This window comes from Eurosta solidaginis, chromosome 2 (assembly GCF_040869045.1).
Source record: "Eurosta solidaginis isolate ZX-2024a chromosome 2, ASM4086904v1, whole genome shotgun sequence".
Taxonomy (NCBI): domain Eukaryota; kingdom Metazoa; phylum Arthropoda; class Insecta; order Diptera; family Tephritidae; genus Eurosta; species Eurosta solidaginis.
In genome coordinates this window covers 191123804-191139170 of record NC_090320.1, presented here as the reverse complement: position 1 = coordinate 191139170, position 15367 = coordinate 191123804, and the positions used below count along the sequence as shown (strand labels likewise).

General features: G+C 36.1%; 1 protein-coding gene across 8 annotated transcripts in view; it reads right to left on the bottom strand.

Annotated features, from left to right (window-relative positions):
- LOC137240422 (zwei Ig domain protein zig-8-like) overlaps positions 1–15367 on the bottom strand; it is a 467000-nt gene that overhangs the window by 307075 nt on the left and 144558 nt on the right. Inside the window, exon 1 of one of the 8 annotated variants that reach the window (XM_067766659.1) lies at positions 5249–5287. The exons of the other annotated variants lie outside the window; for them this stretch is intronic. Within the exon in view, the coding sequence (XP_067622760.1) occupies positions 5249–5276 (28 nt within the window). The 5' untranslated portion in view covers positions 5277–5287. Of the gene's footprint in view, positions 1–5248; positions 5288–15367 lie in introns of those variants that run through there. 8 annotated transcript variants of the gene reach the window in all.

The window sequence follows — 15367 nt, the reverse complement described above, 5'->3', positions numbered from 1 at the left end:
GCATACTTTCCAATTCAACTTGCAGTCAATTGTTAGTCCCAGATACTTGGTACTCGATGACAGGGTTAGTTGCTGGCCGTTTAAGAATGGTAGTCTGAAGGCAGGTGGCTTGTACTTCCTCGTGAAGAGAAGCAGGTCCGTCTTGTCGGGATTTGACTTAAGGCCACATCCCTGTGCCCATCTGCTGAGTTTAGCCAAGGCTCTTTCCATGATTTCGCTCATTACGGAAGGGAAAGGACCAGAGACCAAGATCGCCACGTCGTCGGCATACGCCACGATCTTAGCCCCCCTGCATTACTTTTGATTATTTTTGATTTTTTTTTAGATTTTTTTTTTTCCGCTTTGTTGAAAGAAAACTTCTCGTTTGTAGCATGCACGGTATAATTTCTACATACAAGTACATTTTAGGATGAATAGTAAACCGCAAGCGCTTATCGAGGCGAATATATACGTGCAACATATAGGGCGTATGGTGTATGGTATATGGGCATTGATCTAAACATATTCTCCGGTAAGTATACACACATGTGCATATTTTACTACACTCATTATATAAAATAATGTGGGATCGAAAACGGCGGTTTTTCTAATTGCTCAAACATTATGTAAAAATATGTTGAATTCATAGGTTGGCGTCCAAAAGCTTTCATTTAGCAACAATCCTTTATAGTTTCATCCTTAAGTCTAGCCAATTTTGTTATATCCAAAATAAATATATCCAATATTTTGGCTAACGTTATGGCTATGCACTGATCCATATATACCCACCTACAAATTATCGTGTCTATAGATGTATCCGACGAATACCTTGCGGGGTAGTGGGTATTGTTTTACGACAAAACAATATGCTCAAACAATATGTATGAGAAATACTACTTAGGTTGATAGCTTCACTTCCAACTGGAGCGATCATCTAAGTTGTCATTCATAATCATGATCAATTTTCTAACCAAAGGTTGTTATATCCCAGATAAATTAATTAACATATGTCCATGTACAATAGATTGAAACTTCTTTTTATTTCCTTATGATTACGTCTAGGATATTTCCTATAAAATTTTAAGTTTTGCATAGTGAGCCATATTTTTATTACTAACAATGGAAACTCCAAACACGTTTGTTTGCCTATCATACATTATTTTTTCGACATGGTTGGATATTTTCCAAGAATATATATATATTGTAACGAATTTACTGCAATTTCCCTTATTTGCAATCTTCTGCTAACGTTCGTATCGCTAAACGGTTGAATAAATAACTCCAATATTGAATAATGGAAAAATGACCTTTATTAAAGTACTTCACAATAACACTTATACTTTGCAACTAGCTTGCTTAATAACCAAACTGACTGATAGCTTAAATGAAACTGACTTTCAAAATAATACTGCTATTGCTCGCTAGATATCGTCTTAAACGTAACTGCTTGACAACTCAAATCAAATTGAATTTCAGCGCCTCTACATCTGTCGCCTTTTATACTCCTTGATTTTAACATTCGCATCTTCTAGTCGCTTCCAGAATCTACTAGTCCAGCAGCTTTAAAACTTCTCAGCTGTAACTACAATTGCACAATTTTATAGTTTTTTTTGCATACTTATAGGAGTATCTCAGATATATGCATGTGTTTGCACATTGACTCTCCGCTGCTCGTATTCGTACATGTTACATATGTGTGGACGCAATTATTTATTCGTTTATGTAGACACATAATGATTGAATTATTGATGTGTGTTTGTAGTTTACAGTCTCTCGCGCACACATAGGCGTATAAGTAAATGCATCTGTGTGTGACATCTCTCGGCTGCCTTATATATGTGTATACATGATTTGATTATTGACGTAAATATCGCTTAGCATGGCCTTAGCATCGCCTTAGTGATGGTATAGCTTAGTGATGCTAATATCCGTGACACTGCCCTCCACCTAAGTCTGATCGTCCCGATCAGACAAATCTCTCGATCTAAACGCTGCTAATCTCTCCAAATGAACCACTTTCATTTTGGCTCGTGGGTTGGTAGTGGTTTCTATGCGGTACACTACATCGTTGATCCGTTTTACAACTTTGTATGGACCTTCCCAGTTACACTGCAATTTCGGGGACATACCTTTTTTTCGTTGTGGGTTGTATAGCAGCACCAAATCTCCTTCCTGAAACCCTTCCGAATTAATTGCTTTATCGTACCTCGCTTTCATCTTGTCACTCATAATCTTTGCTCGTTGCCTTATCAGATCGTATATCTCTCTCAGCTCTTCTTCCAAGACACCAGTGGATTTCTTGACATTCCTCTCCGCATCGGCATATATCCCATACTCCAAATCAGCTGGCAGTCGAAGGTCATTGCCAAAAATTATCTTTGCGGGAGTTTGGCCCGTTGTGTCATGTACTGCCGATCGGTAGGCCATCAATAATAATAATATGTGTGTATCCCAGTCCTTATGGTATTTGTCTACTACTTTCCTTAAATGCTCCTCCAATGTTCTATTGAAACGTTCCACCATACCATCGGACTGAGGATGCAATGCAGTTGTCCGTGTTTTTCGAATGCCCAACTTCTTGCACATTTCTTGGAACACAGCTGATTAAAAATTCCTGCCTTGGTCAGAATATAACTCCATTGGTACACCATACCTTGCAACCCATTCGTTTTTAACCACTTCTGCTACTGTTTCTGCTTCTTGGTTTGGGATTGGGTATACCTCTGGCCATTTACTGAAATAATCCATAACCACCAGTACGTATTTGTTTCCGCGGTTGCTAGTAGGAAATGGACCTGCGACATCCATGGCGATCCTTTCAAATGGTGCACCTGAAATATATTGCTTCATCTGGCCATGACTTAGGGTTTTGGGCCCTTTTGCTCTGTTGCATACCTCGCAATTGGCAATCCAGTCGGTGACCGACTGACGGTAACCAACCCAATAGAATCTCTGCTTAATTTTCTCGAGTGTCTTCGTGATTCCAAGATGACCTCCACTTGGACCATTGTGCAGCTCGCTGAGCACGTCAGGAATCCTCTTTCTGGGAACAACTATCAGTTTCTTCTTGCATTGACCATCCTCACTCTCCCATACTCGATGCAAGCAACCGGATATCAATACTAAACTGTTCCACTGTGCCCAATATGACTTCGCAATGGGACTCTCTGCTGACATCTCCTCTCTGCTTGGTCTTTCGTTTCGTTCGAGCCCTTGCATAACATGTGACAGATCTGTATCTTTTAGCTGACACTTTCTTCGTTGTTCCTTGTCCCATTCATCCGTACACGTTATAGTCATTAGCCGGACATCTATAATGTCTTCTTTAGCCTCGGCCTTTGAACAGTGTTTGCATTCCAAACTACATGGCCTTCGTGACATTGCATCGGCATTTCCATGGGTACTACATTTTCGATGCTTAATGGAAAAGTCATAGCTTTGTAGTCGCTCGATCCACCGTGCCAATTGTCCTTCCGGATTACGGAACTGCAGAAGCCATTTTAACGCTGCATGATCTGTCCTGACACGGAATCGCTGGCCGTAGAGGTATTTGTGAAAATGTTTAATGCACTCTACCAATGCCAACAGCTCTCTCCACGTAACGCAGTAGTTCCTCTCTGGTTTTCCAATCGAACGGCTGTAATATGCAACTACCTTCTCCTGTCCATCGACCAGTTGTGATAAAATGTGTGTTTCCTTTGCTTCAATCTTCGCTGTTATTTCTGACGACATTTCTGACATTTGCGACGACATTGATGTAACTGTCGATGTTTGTGCAGATATTGCAGCCAAAATCATGTTCAAGTCTGTGCTCGTAACTGTCTGCGTAACTGTCTCTTCCATTTTTATCGTTTCCTCGCAATCAAGATGAAAGACATACTCTTCCCGTCAATTCCTTCTAATTCCATTGCCTGTCGTAGTCGTTCCTGAAGTTCTAGTTTAATGCCGGTTGCATTCAATCTACGGCTCTCCAACTCCTTCTTCAGTTGCTGGATCTTCAATTCACTTAACTTTGGCATGTCCAAGTTGTATTCGAAGTCTTCGGAATTTATTCAACAATTCCTCTTCTGACACCAATTGTAACGAATTTACTGCAATTTCCCTTATTTGCAATCTTCTGCTAACGTTCGTATCGCTAAACGGTTGAATAAATAACTCCAATATTGAATAATGGAAAAATGACCTTTATTAAAGTACTTCACAATAACACTTATATTTTGCAACTAGCTTGCTTAATAACCAAACTGACTGATAGCTTAAATGAAACTGACTTTCAAAATAATACTGCTATTGCTCGCTAGATATCCTCTTAGTCGTAGCTGCTTGACAACTCAAATCAAACTGAATTTCAGCGCCTCTACATCTGTCGCCTTTTATACTCTTTGATTTTAACATTCGCATCTTCTAGTCGCTTCCAGAATCTACTAGTCCAGCAGCTCTCAAACTTCTCAGCTGTAACTACAATTGCACAATTTTATACATCTTTTAGGCGCTTCCAGAATATACTAGTCCAGTAGCTCTCAAACTTCTCAGCTGTAACTACAATTGCACAATTTTATAGTTTTTTGTTGCATACTTATAGGAGTATCTCAGATATATGCATGTGTTTGCGCATTGACTCTCCGCTGCTCGTATTCGTACATGTTACATATGTACGCAATTATTTATTCGTTTATGTAGATACATAATGATTGAGTTATTGATGTGAATGTTTGTAGTTTACAGTCTCTCGCGCACACATAGGCGTATAAGTAAATGCATCTGTGTGTGACATATCTCGGCTGCCTTATATATGTGTATACATGATTTGATTATTGACGTAAATATCGCTTAGCATGGCCTTAGCATCGCCTTAGTGATGGTATAGCTTAGTGATGCTAATATCCGTGACAATATATACATTGTACAGCGGTCGACTGCTAATACGTGTCCTAAAAGACTTGGATTGATCTCAGTATTAATAATCCGAAGGCGGAAAACAAAAATTTTGAGTCGTTCAAAATATATTAACGAAGAAAAATGCTTATATATGATAAAGCTCTCTAAATGGGACGAAGAACACTCACATAGTTGCCATGATATGAAACCAACATATAAAGCGAACAATATGATAAACTTTGATTACAAAACAATCAGTGCATAGCCATAACTTAATCCAAAATAGCGGATATATTAATTTTAGATACAAAACAAAATTAGCTTGACTTAAGGATGAAACCACTATTATTTTATATAATGAGTGTATTAATGCGCATGTGTATATACTTACCTGAGAATATGTTTGAATCAACGCTCATATACTATTCGCCCTATATGTTGCATGTATATATTCGCCTCGAAATGTACTTGTATGTAGAAATTATCGCGTGCATGCAACAAACGAGAATTTTTCTTTCAACAAATCGGAAAAAAAAACAAAAATAATCAAAAAAAAAATAAAAAAACAAACAAAAAAATGAAAAAAAAAAAATAAAAAATATTCAATTACTTTTTATTTTTTTTTTTTTATTTTTTTGTCAATAATCATAAACAATCATGATTTTTTTATTATTGTTTTAATCAATTGAAACGTAATCATTAAAAATAGAAAATAATGGCAAGTAATCATTAAATGGCGTTTAAAGAAAATAATCAATGGAACGGCTAATCATCGGTAATCATTATTTAACAGGTCTGGTTAAATGTAATATTTTGCATTTCTACTCTTCTTTTTTGGCATTGACCGAATTAGTAAAAGTTTGTAAATACCAACGAGATCGAATACGCTCAGAAGTGGGGTACCACAAGGATCCATTCTTGGCCCTCTGTTGTTTAGCCTCTTCATTACTGACATGCATTTGGGGATGACATTCAAATCTTTTTATCGAACTGCGTTGATCACCTTTGCCATAATTATCGTTTTACCTATAAAAGTAACGAACACTTATCATGATATCTCGGTGGGCTGATGTCAATGGATTGCTAATAAACTGCAAAAAAATCTACGTGCTACCAAACTTCCACAAAAATCTGAGACCCTTAATACTACACCACCAGTGCATTTTAATAATGTAACCCTGAGAATAGTTGATAAAATAAAGTCTTTGATTTATTATAAATTCCAAGCGATCACATTAATTCAGTTATAAGCGAAGTATACTTGACTCCGCATAACCTGCGGCAGTCTTACGCACATCACTCTGTTAGCATTAGGCGTATACTTACTTTTCAACTGATACTCTCCTTAATAATTTAGTCTGAGCTGGTGTACGTAAAGTCACTCCGCGCATAAGCTCAAGATTTTGTTTAATAATGTCACGCATTATGTATATGGCCTACTGAGGTTTGATCATATTTCCCCTTGGAGTCATCGTGTGTAAGGTTGTGACATCCCCGACTATCTTATGGTAAGAAGTAGAAGAACGTCCAATTATATCTATACTAAGTTGGATTTTAAAAGATCAGCACGTCAGACTGACTTAGCTGTACCCCATTATAACTCGTTAGCGTCACGAAGGCTATTGTTTTCCTTCGAGTAATAGAAAAAGATTGAACAAAAGCCACTTCAAAAAATTATTTGGGAAATAATATTACAGAAAGGTAAAATAATGGCCAGTTTCAATATTATTTTTCTTTGTTCTTTACTCCTGCTTTTAATCGTAATTTAAACTTTTATACTCAGTTGAGACTTCCATATATCAAAATAATCAGGATCGAAAAAAATTTGATTGAGCCATGTCCGTCCGTCCGTCCGTTAACACGATAACTTGAGTAAATCTTGAGGTATCTTGATGAAATTTGGTATGTAGGTTCCTGAGCACTCATCTCAGATCTCTATTTAAAATGAACGATATCGGACTATAACCACGCCCACTTTTTCGATATCGAAAATTTCGAAAAACCGAAAAATTGCGATAATTCATTACAAAAGAGAGATAAAGCGACAAAACTTGGTAGATGAGTTGAATTTATGACGCCGAATAGAAAATTAGTAAAATTTTGGACAATGGCGTGGCACCGCCCACTTTTAAAAGAAGGTAATTTAAAAATTTTGCAAGCTGTAATTTGGCAGTCGTTGAAGATATCATGATGAAATTTGGCAGGAACGTTACTCCTATTACTATATGTACGCTTAATAAAAATTAGCAAAATCGAAGAAGGACCACGCCCACTTTTAAAAAAAAAAATTTTTTTAAGTAAAATTTTAACAAAAAATTTAATATCTTTACAGTATATAAGTAAATTATGTCAACATTCAACTCCAGTAATGATATAGTGCAACAAAATACAAAAATAAAAGAAAATTTCAAAATGGGCGTGGCTCCGCCCTTTTTCATTTAATTTGTCTAGGATACTTTTAACGCCATAAGTCGAACAAAAATTAACCAATCCTTTTGAAATTTGGTAGGGGCATAGATTTTATGGCGTTAACTGTTTTCTGTGAAAATGGGCGAAATCGGTTGATGCCACGCCCAGTTTTTATACACAGTCGTCCGTCTGTACTTCCGCATGGCCGTTTACACGATAACTTGAGCAAAAATCGACATATCTTTAATGAACTTAGTTCACGTGCTTACTTGAACTCACTTTATCTTGGTATGAAAAATGAACGAAATCCGACTATGACCATGCCAAAAATGCCATAATTCTATACCAAATACGAAAAAAGGAATGAAACATGGTAAAGTAATTGGATTGTTTTTTGAAGCGAAATATAACTTTAGAAAAAACTTTATAAAATGGTTGTGACACCTCCCATATTAAGTAGAAGAAAATGAAAAACTTCTGCAGGGCGAAATAAAAAACCCTTAAAATCTTGGCAGGTATTACATATATAAATAAATTAGCGGTATCCAACAGATGATGTTCTGGGTCACCCTGGTCCACATTTTGGTCGATATCTGGAAAACGCCTTCACATATACAACTACCACCACTCCCTTTTAAAACTCTCATTAATACGTTTAATTTAATACCCATATCGTACAAACTCATTCTAGAGTCACCCCTGGTCCACCTTTATGGCGATATCTCGAAAAGTCGTCCACTTATAGAACTAAGGCCCACTCCCTTTTAAAATACTCAATAAATCCTTTCGCACAAACGAATTCTATAGTCACCCCTGGGTCACCTTTATGGCGATATCTCGAAACGGCGTCCACCTATGGAACTAAGGATTACTCCCTTTTAAAATACTCATTAACACCTTTCTTTTGATACCCATATTGTACAAACAAATTCTAGAGTCACCCCTGGTCCACCTTTATGGCGATATTTTGAAAATGCGACCACCTATACAATAACGACCACTCCCTTTTAAAACCCTCAATAATACCTTTAATTTGATACCCATATTGTACAAACACATTCTAGAGTCACCCCTGGTCCACCTTTATAGCGATATTTCGAAACGGCGTCCACCTATAGAACTAAGGTCCACTCCCTTTTAAAATAATCATTAGCACCTTTCATTTGATACCCATATCGTACAAACATATTCTAAAGTCACCCCTGGTCCACCTTTATGGCGATATCTCGAAAAGGCGAACACCTATAGAACGAAGGCCCACTCCCTTTTAAAAATACTCATTAACACCTTTCATTTGATACCCATATCGTACTAACAAAGTCTAGAGTCACCCCTGGTCCACCTTTATTGCGATACCTCGAAAAGGCGTCCACCTATAGAACTAAGGCCCACTCCCTTTTAAAATACTCATTAACTCCTTTCGTTTGATACCCATATTGTACAAACGAATTCTAGAATCACCCCTGGGCCACCTTTATGGCGATATCTCGAAAAGGCGTCCACCTATAGAACTAAGGCCCACTCCCTTTTAAAATACTCATTAACTCCTTTCTTTTGATACCCATATTGTACAAACAAATTCTAGGGTCACCCCTGGTCCACCTTTATGGCGATATCTCGAAACGGCGTCCACCTATGGAACTAAGGATTACTCCCTTTTAAAATACTCATTAACACCTTGCATTTTATACCCATATCGTACAAACGCATTCTAGAGTCACCCCTGGTCCACCTTTATGGCGATATCTCGAAAAGGCGACCACCTATACAACAACCACCACTCCCTTTTAAAACCCTCACTAATACCTTTAATTTGATACCCATATCGTACAAACACATTCTAGAGTCAACCCTGGTCCACCTTTATGGCGATATTTCGAAACGGCATCCACCTATAGAACTAGGGCCCACTCCCTTTTAAAATACTCATTAACACCATTCATTTGATGCCCATATTGTACAAACAAATTCTAGGATCACCCCTGTTCCACCTTTGTGGCGATATCTCGAAGCGGCGTCCACCTATGGAACTAAGGATTACTCCCTTTTAAAATACTCATTAACACCTTTAATTTGATACCCATATCGTACAAACGCATTCTAGAGTCAACCCTGATCCACCTTTATGGCTATATCCCTAAATGGTGTCCACCTATAGAACTATGGCCCACTCCCTCATAAAATACTCTTTAATGCCTTTCATTTGATACAAATGTCATACAAACACATTCCAGGGTTTCCCTCGGTTCATTTTCCTACATGGTTATTTTCCCTTATGTTGTCACCATAGCTCTCAACTGAGTATGTAATGTTCGGTTACACCCGAACTTAACCTTCCTTACTTGTCATATTTCGTTTACTTATCCCTCCATGTATATACTTTATTTTTGACACATGTACTTATCTTAAAAATACCTTTTTATGCATTATGTACACCTCATACTTTTACCACAGCCTCAATTTTCTTTTCTTTTTAAATAAAATTAGTTTAAGGACTTTTTTGCGATTCTACTACTAATGTTTGTTATTAATATTTGTTCATGTTTATTGTTGAGAGACAAAATGAAATAAAACCCCTATTAAATTCAATCTTCCACACAAAATACAAATTCCTAATTATCTCATTACTCCCTCTCCTTTATTCAAAAAAATACAATCAAATTTATCATTAATCATTTCTGCGGCGGATTTATAAGAAGTTTTGCGTAGTGTTTCGCTTTGACAGATGATTTATATGTATAGTTAAGGTGCGATCTTGCTTTGTGAAGCGTAAAACGAGGAATACAGTTAAGAACTCTTCTGTGAAAATTTAAGCTCTTGGCAGAGCGTTCCTCGTAAATCTGGCCTTATTGCAACATCTATTTTACACATTCAAAAAAATATTGAGATCTCAAGTCAGTATCGACACTTTGAGTATCGAGTATTCCTGATTCGAGTACACTCAAAAAATATTCCTTAAAACTCCTGAAGAAAAAATGGGATTGATTTTGTGCCATATAAATGCCTATCTTAATCTAGACAGCTAATTTTCTCAAAAACTACCCACTCAGCATTTAGATGATTAAATTTTCAATTTCCCTACATATAAATACAATTTGATTACTCTTTCTGACTAAATAATGAGATATCGTACAATTAAACAAAAGAAATAATCAAATATGGATACTTTAGGTAATCAAAAATTTTGATCAAAAAATATTTAAATATCATACCCCAAGATGATTAAAAACGTTCAAATTTAAAAGCATTTTCTGTTCGAAAATTAACGTATCGTCGGGAGAAAAATGTACCATAAATGTGATTATTCTTGAATAATCATTTATGATTCCTATTTCGAAACGCTTTTTATTCATATCTGATATCATTGTAAAATTGAGCTTTAATAGATTTAGAGTAATATTTGACTGCTTTTCACAGTCATTTTCTGATCATGTTCGTGAATATATTTCAATCGTTTTGTTTGAGATTTTTGAATCATTTGTGAATGCCATTATAATGCATTTATTCTTCATATCTCTTTCAAAATAGGATACTACATAATAATCAGGGGAAGAAAGCATGCGAAAGTGAGCTATTCGAACCACAGCTAACTCGCAAACAAACTTGACAGATATACACCAGCGACTACAACATCCAACATCAGCATTATCGTCTGCATCTTAAAATACGGATACGATACGGGATGTTGAAGACATATCCAGGTACATATGTCAAGAGAGTTTCACTTACCTGGTCAAATAGCTCACAACTTTTGTTGTCCAACTATTATGTATTTTCTGGAAAGCCGAATGTGGAGAAATGATTGGGGAAATATTCGGGCACGAGCAGCATTTACATTATGAAATGTTAAAATTTAATCATTAAAGGACTTCAAAAATGATTCCAAAAAGTGATCGAAAAATGCTTTTTAGTTTTTCATCATCAAAAGTATTCATATTGGATTATTTCTTTTGTTCAATTGCATGATAACTCATTATTTAGTCAGAAAGAGTAATCAAATTGTATGGATATGTAGGGAAATTCAAAATTGAATCACCTGAATGCTGAGTGGGCAGCCAGCATTTTTTGAAATTTTTGATCATAAAATATTCAAATATTATGCCCCAAGATGATTAAAAACGTTCAAATTTAAAAGCATTTTCTGTTCGAAAATTAATGTATCGTCGGCAGAAAAATGTACCATAAATGTGATTATTCTTGAATAATCATTTATGATTCATATTTCGAAACGCTTTTTATTCATATTTGATATCATTGTAAAATTGAGCTTTAATTGTTTTAGAGTAATATTTCACCGCTTTTCACAGTCATTTTCTGATCATATCTGTGAATATATTTCAATCCTTTGGGTGAGATTTTTGAATCATTTTTGAATGCGATTATGATGCATTTATTCTTCTTATCTCATACAAAATAAGACACGATAATCATATTTCATCAGGGGAAGGCATGCGGAAGTGAGCTATTTGAACCACAGGTAACTTGCAAACAAACTTGACCGATATACACCTCCTGCGACTACAACATCCAACATCAGTTATGATCGTCAATATCTTAAAATACGATACGGCACGGGATGTTGAAGACATATCCAGGTACATATGTCAAGAGAGTTTGCTTACCAACTATTATGTATTTTCTGGGAAGCCGAAGGAGGAGAAATGGTTGAGGAAATCTTCGGTCACGAGCAGCATTTGCATTATACTGTCTTGAAGAATATCTTAACAAAATGTTTATATACATATGTACATATTTTTTCTGAACTTCATGATTGAAAAAATGTGTGTATGTGAAATAAATAAGATTTTCAATGAAAAGTAAAATTTTAACAAGTATAAAATTCATTATTCAGTCAACAAATATAGTCAGAAAAGAATCAGAAAGCTGAATTAAAAATTATTATAAATGTTTGATCACCTAAAGTAAACCCATTTGATACAAATATGATTCCAAAATGTGAATGAAAAACTATATTCAGTTTTTGATCAGCTAATGTAAGCATATTTGATCATGATTTTTGTTGGTTTTTATGAAATATTAAAATTTAGTCTTCAAAGGACTTCAAAAATGATTCCAAAAAGTGTTCGAAAAATGCTTTTAAATTTTTCATCATCATATTCATATTTGATTATTTCTTTTGTTCAATTGATAACCTCCGAAGAGATCTAAGGCCGAGCTTCTCTTCCAATTTGCGTCGTGCTCCTCTTGATTTTCCCTACAAATTGGCCGGACGGGACCTACATGTTTTATGCCGACTCCGAAAGGCATCTGCAAGGCAGATGAGTTTTCACTGAGAGCTTTTCATGGCAGAAATACACCCGGAGCGCTTGCCAAACACTGCCGAGGGGTGAATTAGAAAAATTTTCTTGTAATTAAAAAAACTTATTTCAAAAATTTTGATGTTGCTTTCCCTGGGTTTGAACCCAGGGCATACGGTGTGGTAGGCGGAGCACGCTACCATCACACCACGGTGGCCACCGAAAAACCGGGCCTAAAAATAAGAAACCTAGCACAAACACATTTGGTTTTAAAAGGTATTGTTATACATATTTTTAGGGGTTACTAGAAAACATATCCAATCTATGGCGCAATATTTTGTACAAATTTTGATTCATTACGCGAAAAACACTGCACAACAAAGTGACCAACAAAAGCAAGAGGAACAATGCAAGCTTTGTCAAATTTCGCCACAGACGCCACAATAATGCATAACAATAAATGTGTAAAATGGTGACCACATTTACATACACCATTTATATGCCATGCACTAAGATTTTTTTTTCGTCTTAGTGTTTGTGGCGTCATTGTTGTTAAATTGTAAAACTGTAGTAAAGTACTCATACGCCGTGTAGGACGCACAATGAATGAACACAATGTAAGCTGTTGGGAGAAATCCCCTACACACATTTACTTCAAGGCAAGCATAAATATGTTTGTGTTTTTGCAGGTATAGATACGCACAAGTGTATGTGCATTAAAGATGTCCATTGCTCACACAACATTGCTCACAGCCTTACATAAAAGACAAGAGCGAATATGAGATGCAGCAGATGATAGAAGTAAAAAGCATCTAATCAGGAAGCCTCGAAGAAACAGGCGACGGACAGCTGTGAGTATAAAAGCCGAGCAGTTAAATATATATTTATATTTTTTTTACTTTGATTTTAACACGCTATAAGTGAAGTACGCGAATGTATGTGAAGATCTGTGTAAAATACCACCGGCAATAAATCCGAGCTACAATCACTTCTACGGAAAGATATGGAATCGGGAGGAGGAGCTGTTGAAGAACACACTTTTCATCCTGATGTGGAAGAGTCAAGAACAAAAATTGAAGAGAAAAATGAAACACCCGCGAAGAAGAAGAAGAGTGGTTCATTTGGAGAGGCTGGCAGAGTTTGAATCAAGGGACTTGTCGGATCGGGGCTTAAGTGGAGGGCAGTAAGGCGAATATTCAGCGTACATTGAAGGCAAGAGCGAATATAGATTGTAACAGATGAGGGAAGTAAATTAACAACGAATCAAGAAGTCTGTTCGCGAAAAGTCTAGACCCAAGAAGAAATAGGCGAACGAGGCAACTGAGAGTTTAAAAGCGGAACAGTCAAAGTAATGGGAATCAGTTTGATTTTAGCACGCTATAAATGAAGTATGCGAATGCATTGAATTGTGAGGATCTACTATCACAGAAGTGCTTCTAATAAAAATCATTTTATATACAGAACATTTGAGTTAATTAATTCGACAGTTCAGTGATTCGAACGATAGCAGAAGGCTCAAAATAATCGATAATTCTTAAAAATATAAACAATCTTGCTACTTTGCTAAAAAGGGGAACTTTGTGCCCCCCCCTTTGTAGCAAAGAAGTAACATTGTTTTCGGGACTTAAAAAAGACCGGAATTGGCATCCCTAACGAGAATGCATGCCATTTACAAGATGTTTGCCGTGTTGGTTGTTAAAGTAATATAAACGTTTTTTCATAGACCATTATTCACTAAAATTCAGATTTGTTAAAAATATTACATGCAATTATATAAAGTTGAATTTTTTGCCATGTGACTTTGTTAGTTATATTTTTAAAAGCGGCGGTTGTCTGAGCTATTAAATAGTAAAGGTACTCATTTGATGTCGCATCTATTTAATAATCACAAAGTTTTAAAGTGGCCGCTACGACTAAATGAGTACCCAATTGAAAAGCAAGACAAAACTCTTAGAAGTCAGCTATATTTGCTATATTTGTTAACTATGTTAAGTGGAGGAAAAAGGAGAGAGAAAAAGGATTGGTGGAAAAAGGAATAGGAAGGGGGCACATTTAAAGAGATATGAATAGAATAGAGGGGCCTGTTGCAGAGAGGGACGTATAATAATATAGTTAAAAACAGGTCACGTATCCTGAACAGGGTTTTCAAATAAAAGAGGTTTTGGTTATCTATTTGCTTTAATTAGCGCAGTTCTTTTTTCAGAAGGAAATGCAGATACCAAATTTCGTACTAACTATTCTTTTAACTGTTCTTAAGATGTCGCTACCATTTTTTTAATAAGATGGCATTTTCACGCCCATTTTTTAAAATGGTTAACACAAGTTAGCTCTACGTAGGCCAAATATAAAAACATTAACTCATGTAGCTATTAAAATAGCGAAGAATTCATTTATGGGAAATATTTAACATATAAAAAGTCGGCGTGGTCACATATCGACGACGTCAACTTTTAGTGAAAATCTTTCTCGTGGCCAGAAGGAATACTCTCCCGAAAACCAATACGTATTTTGAATTGCAAGAAATTACAATAAACGTGAGGATTCCAATGAGCATTGCGAACTTTTAATATTTTTTCGGTTGAGTCTATCGACTTTTCCGCTTCAACCTCAACCTACGATTTGCCTAAATCGGCGGAAAATACCAAAAAAGATTCAGGAACCGGAAGGAAATTGGTAGATGCTATCAAACCAATCCATGGATATATTTCCACAGCTACTATGTTTAGTTGCTACTTCACCTCTTTAAAAAAAACGGAAGGTGGCATAACCTCCGAAGAGATTTAAGGAAGAGTTTCTCTTCCAATTTGCATCTTGCTCCTTTTAATTTTTCCAACAAATTGGCG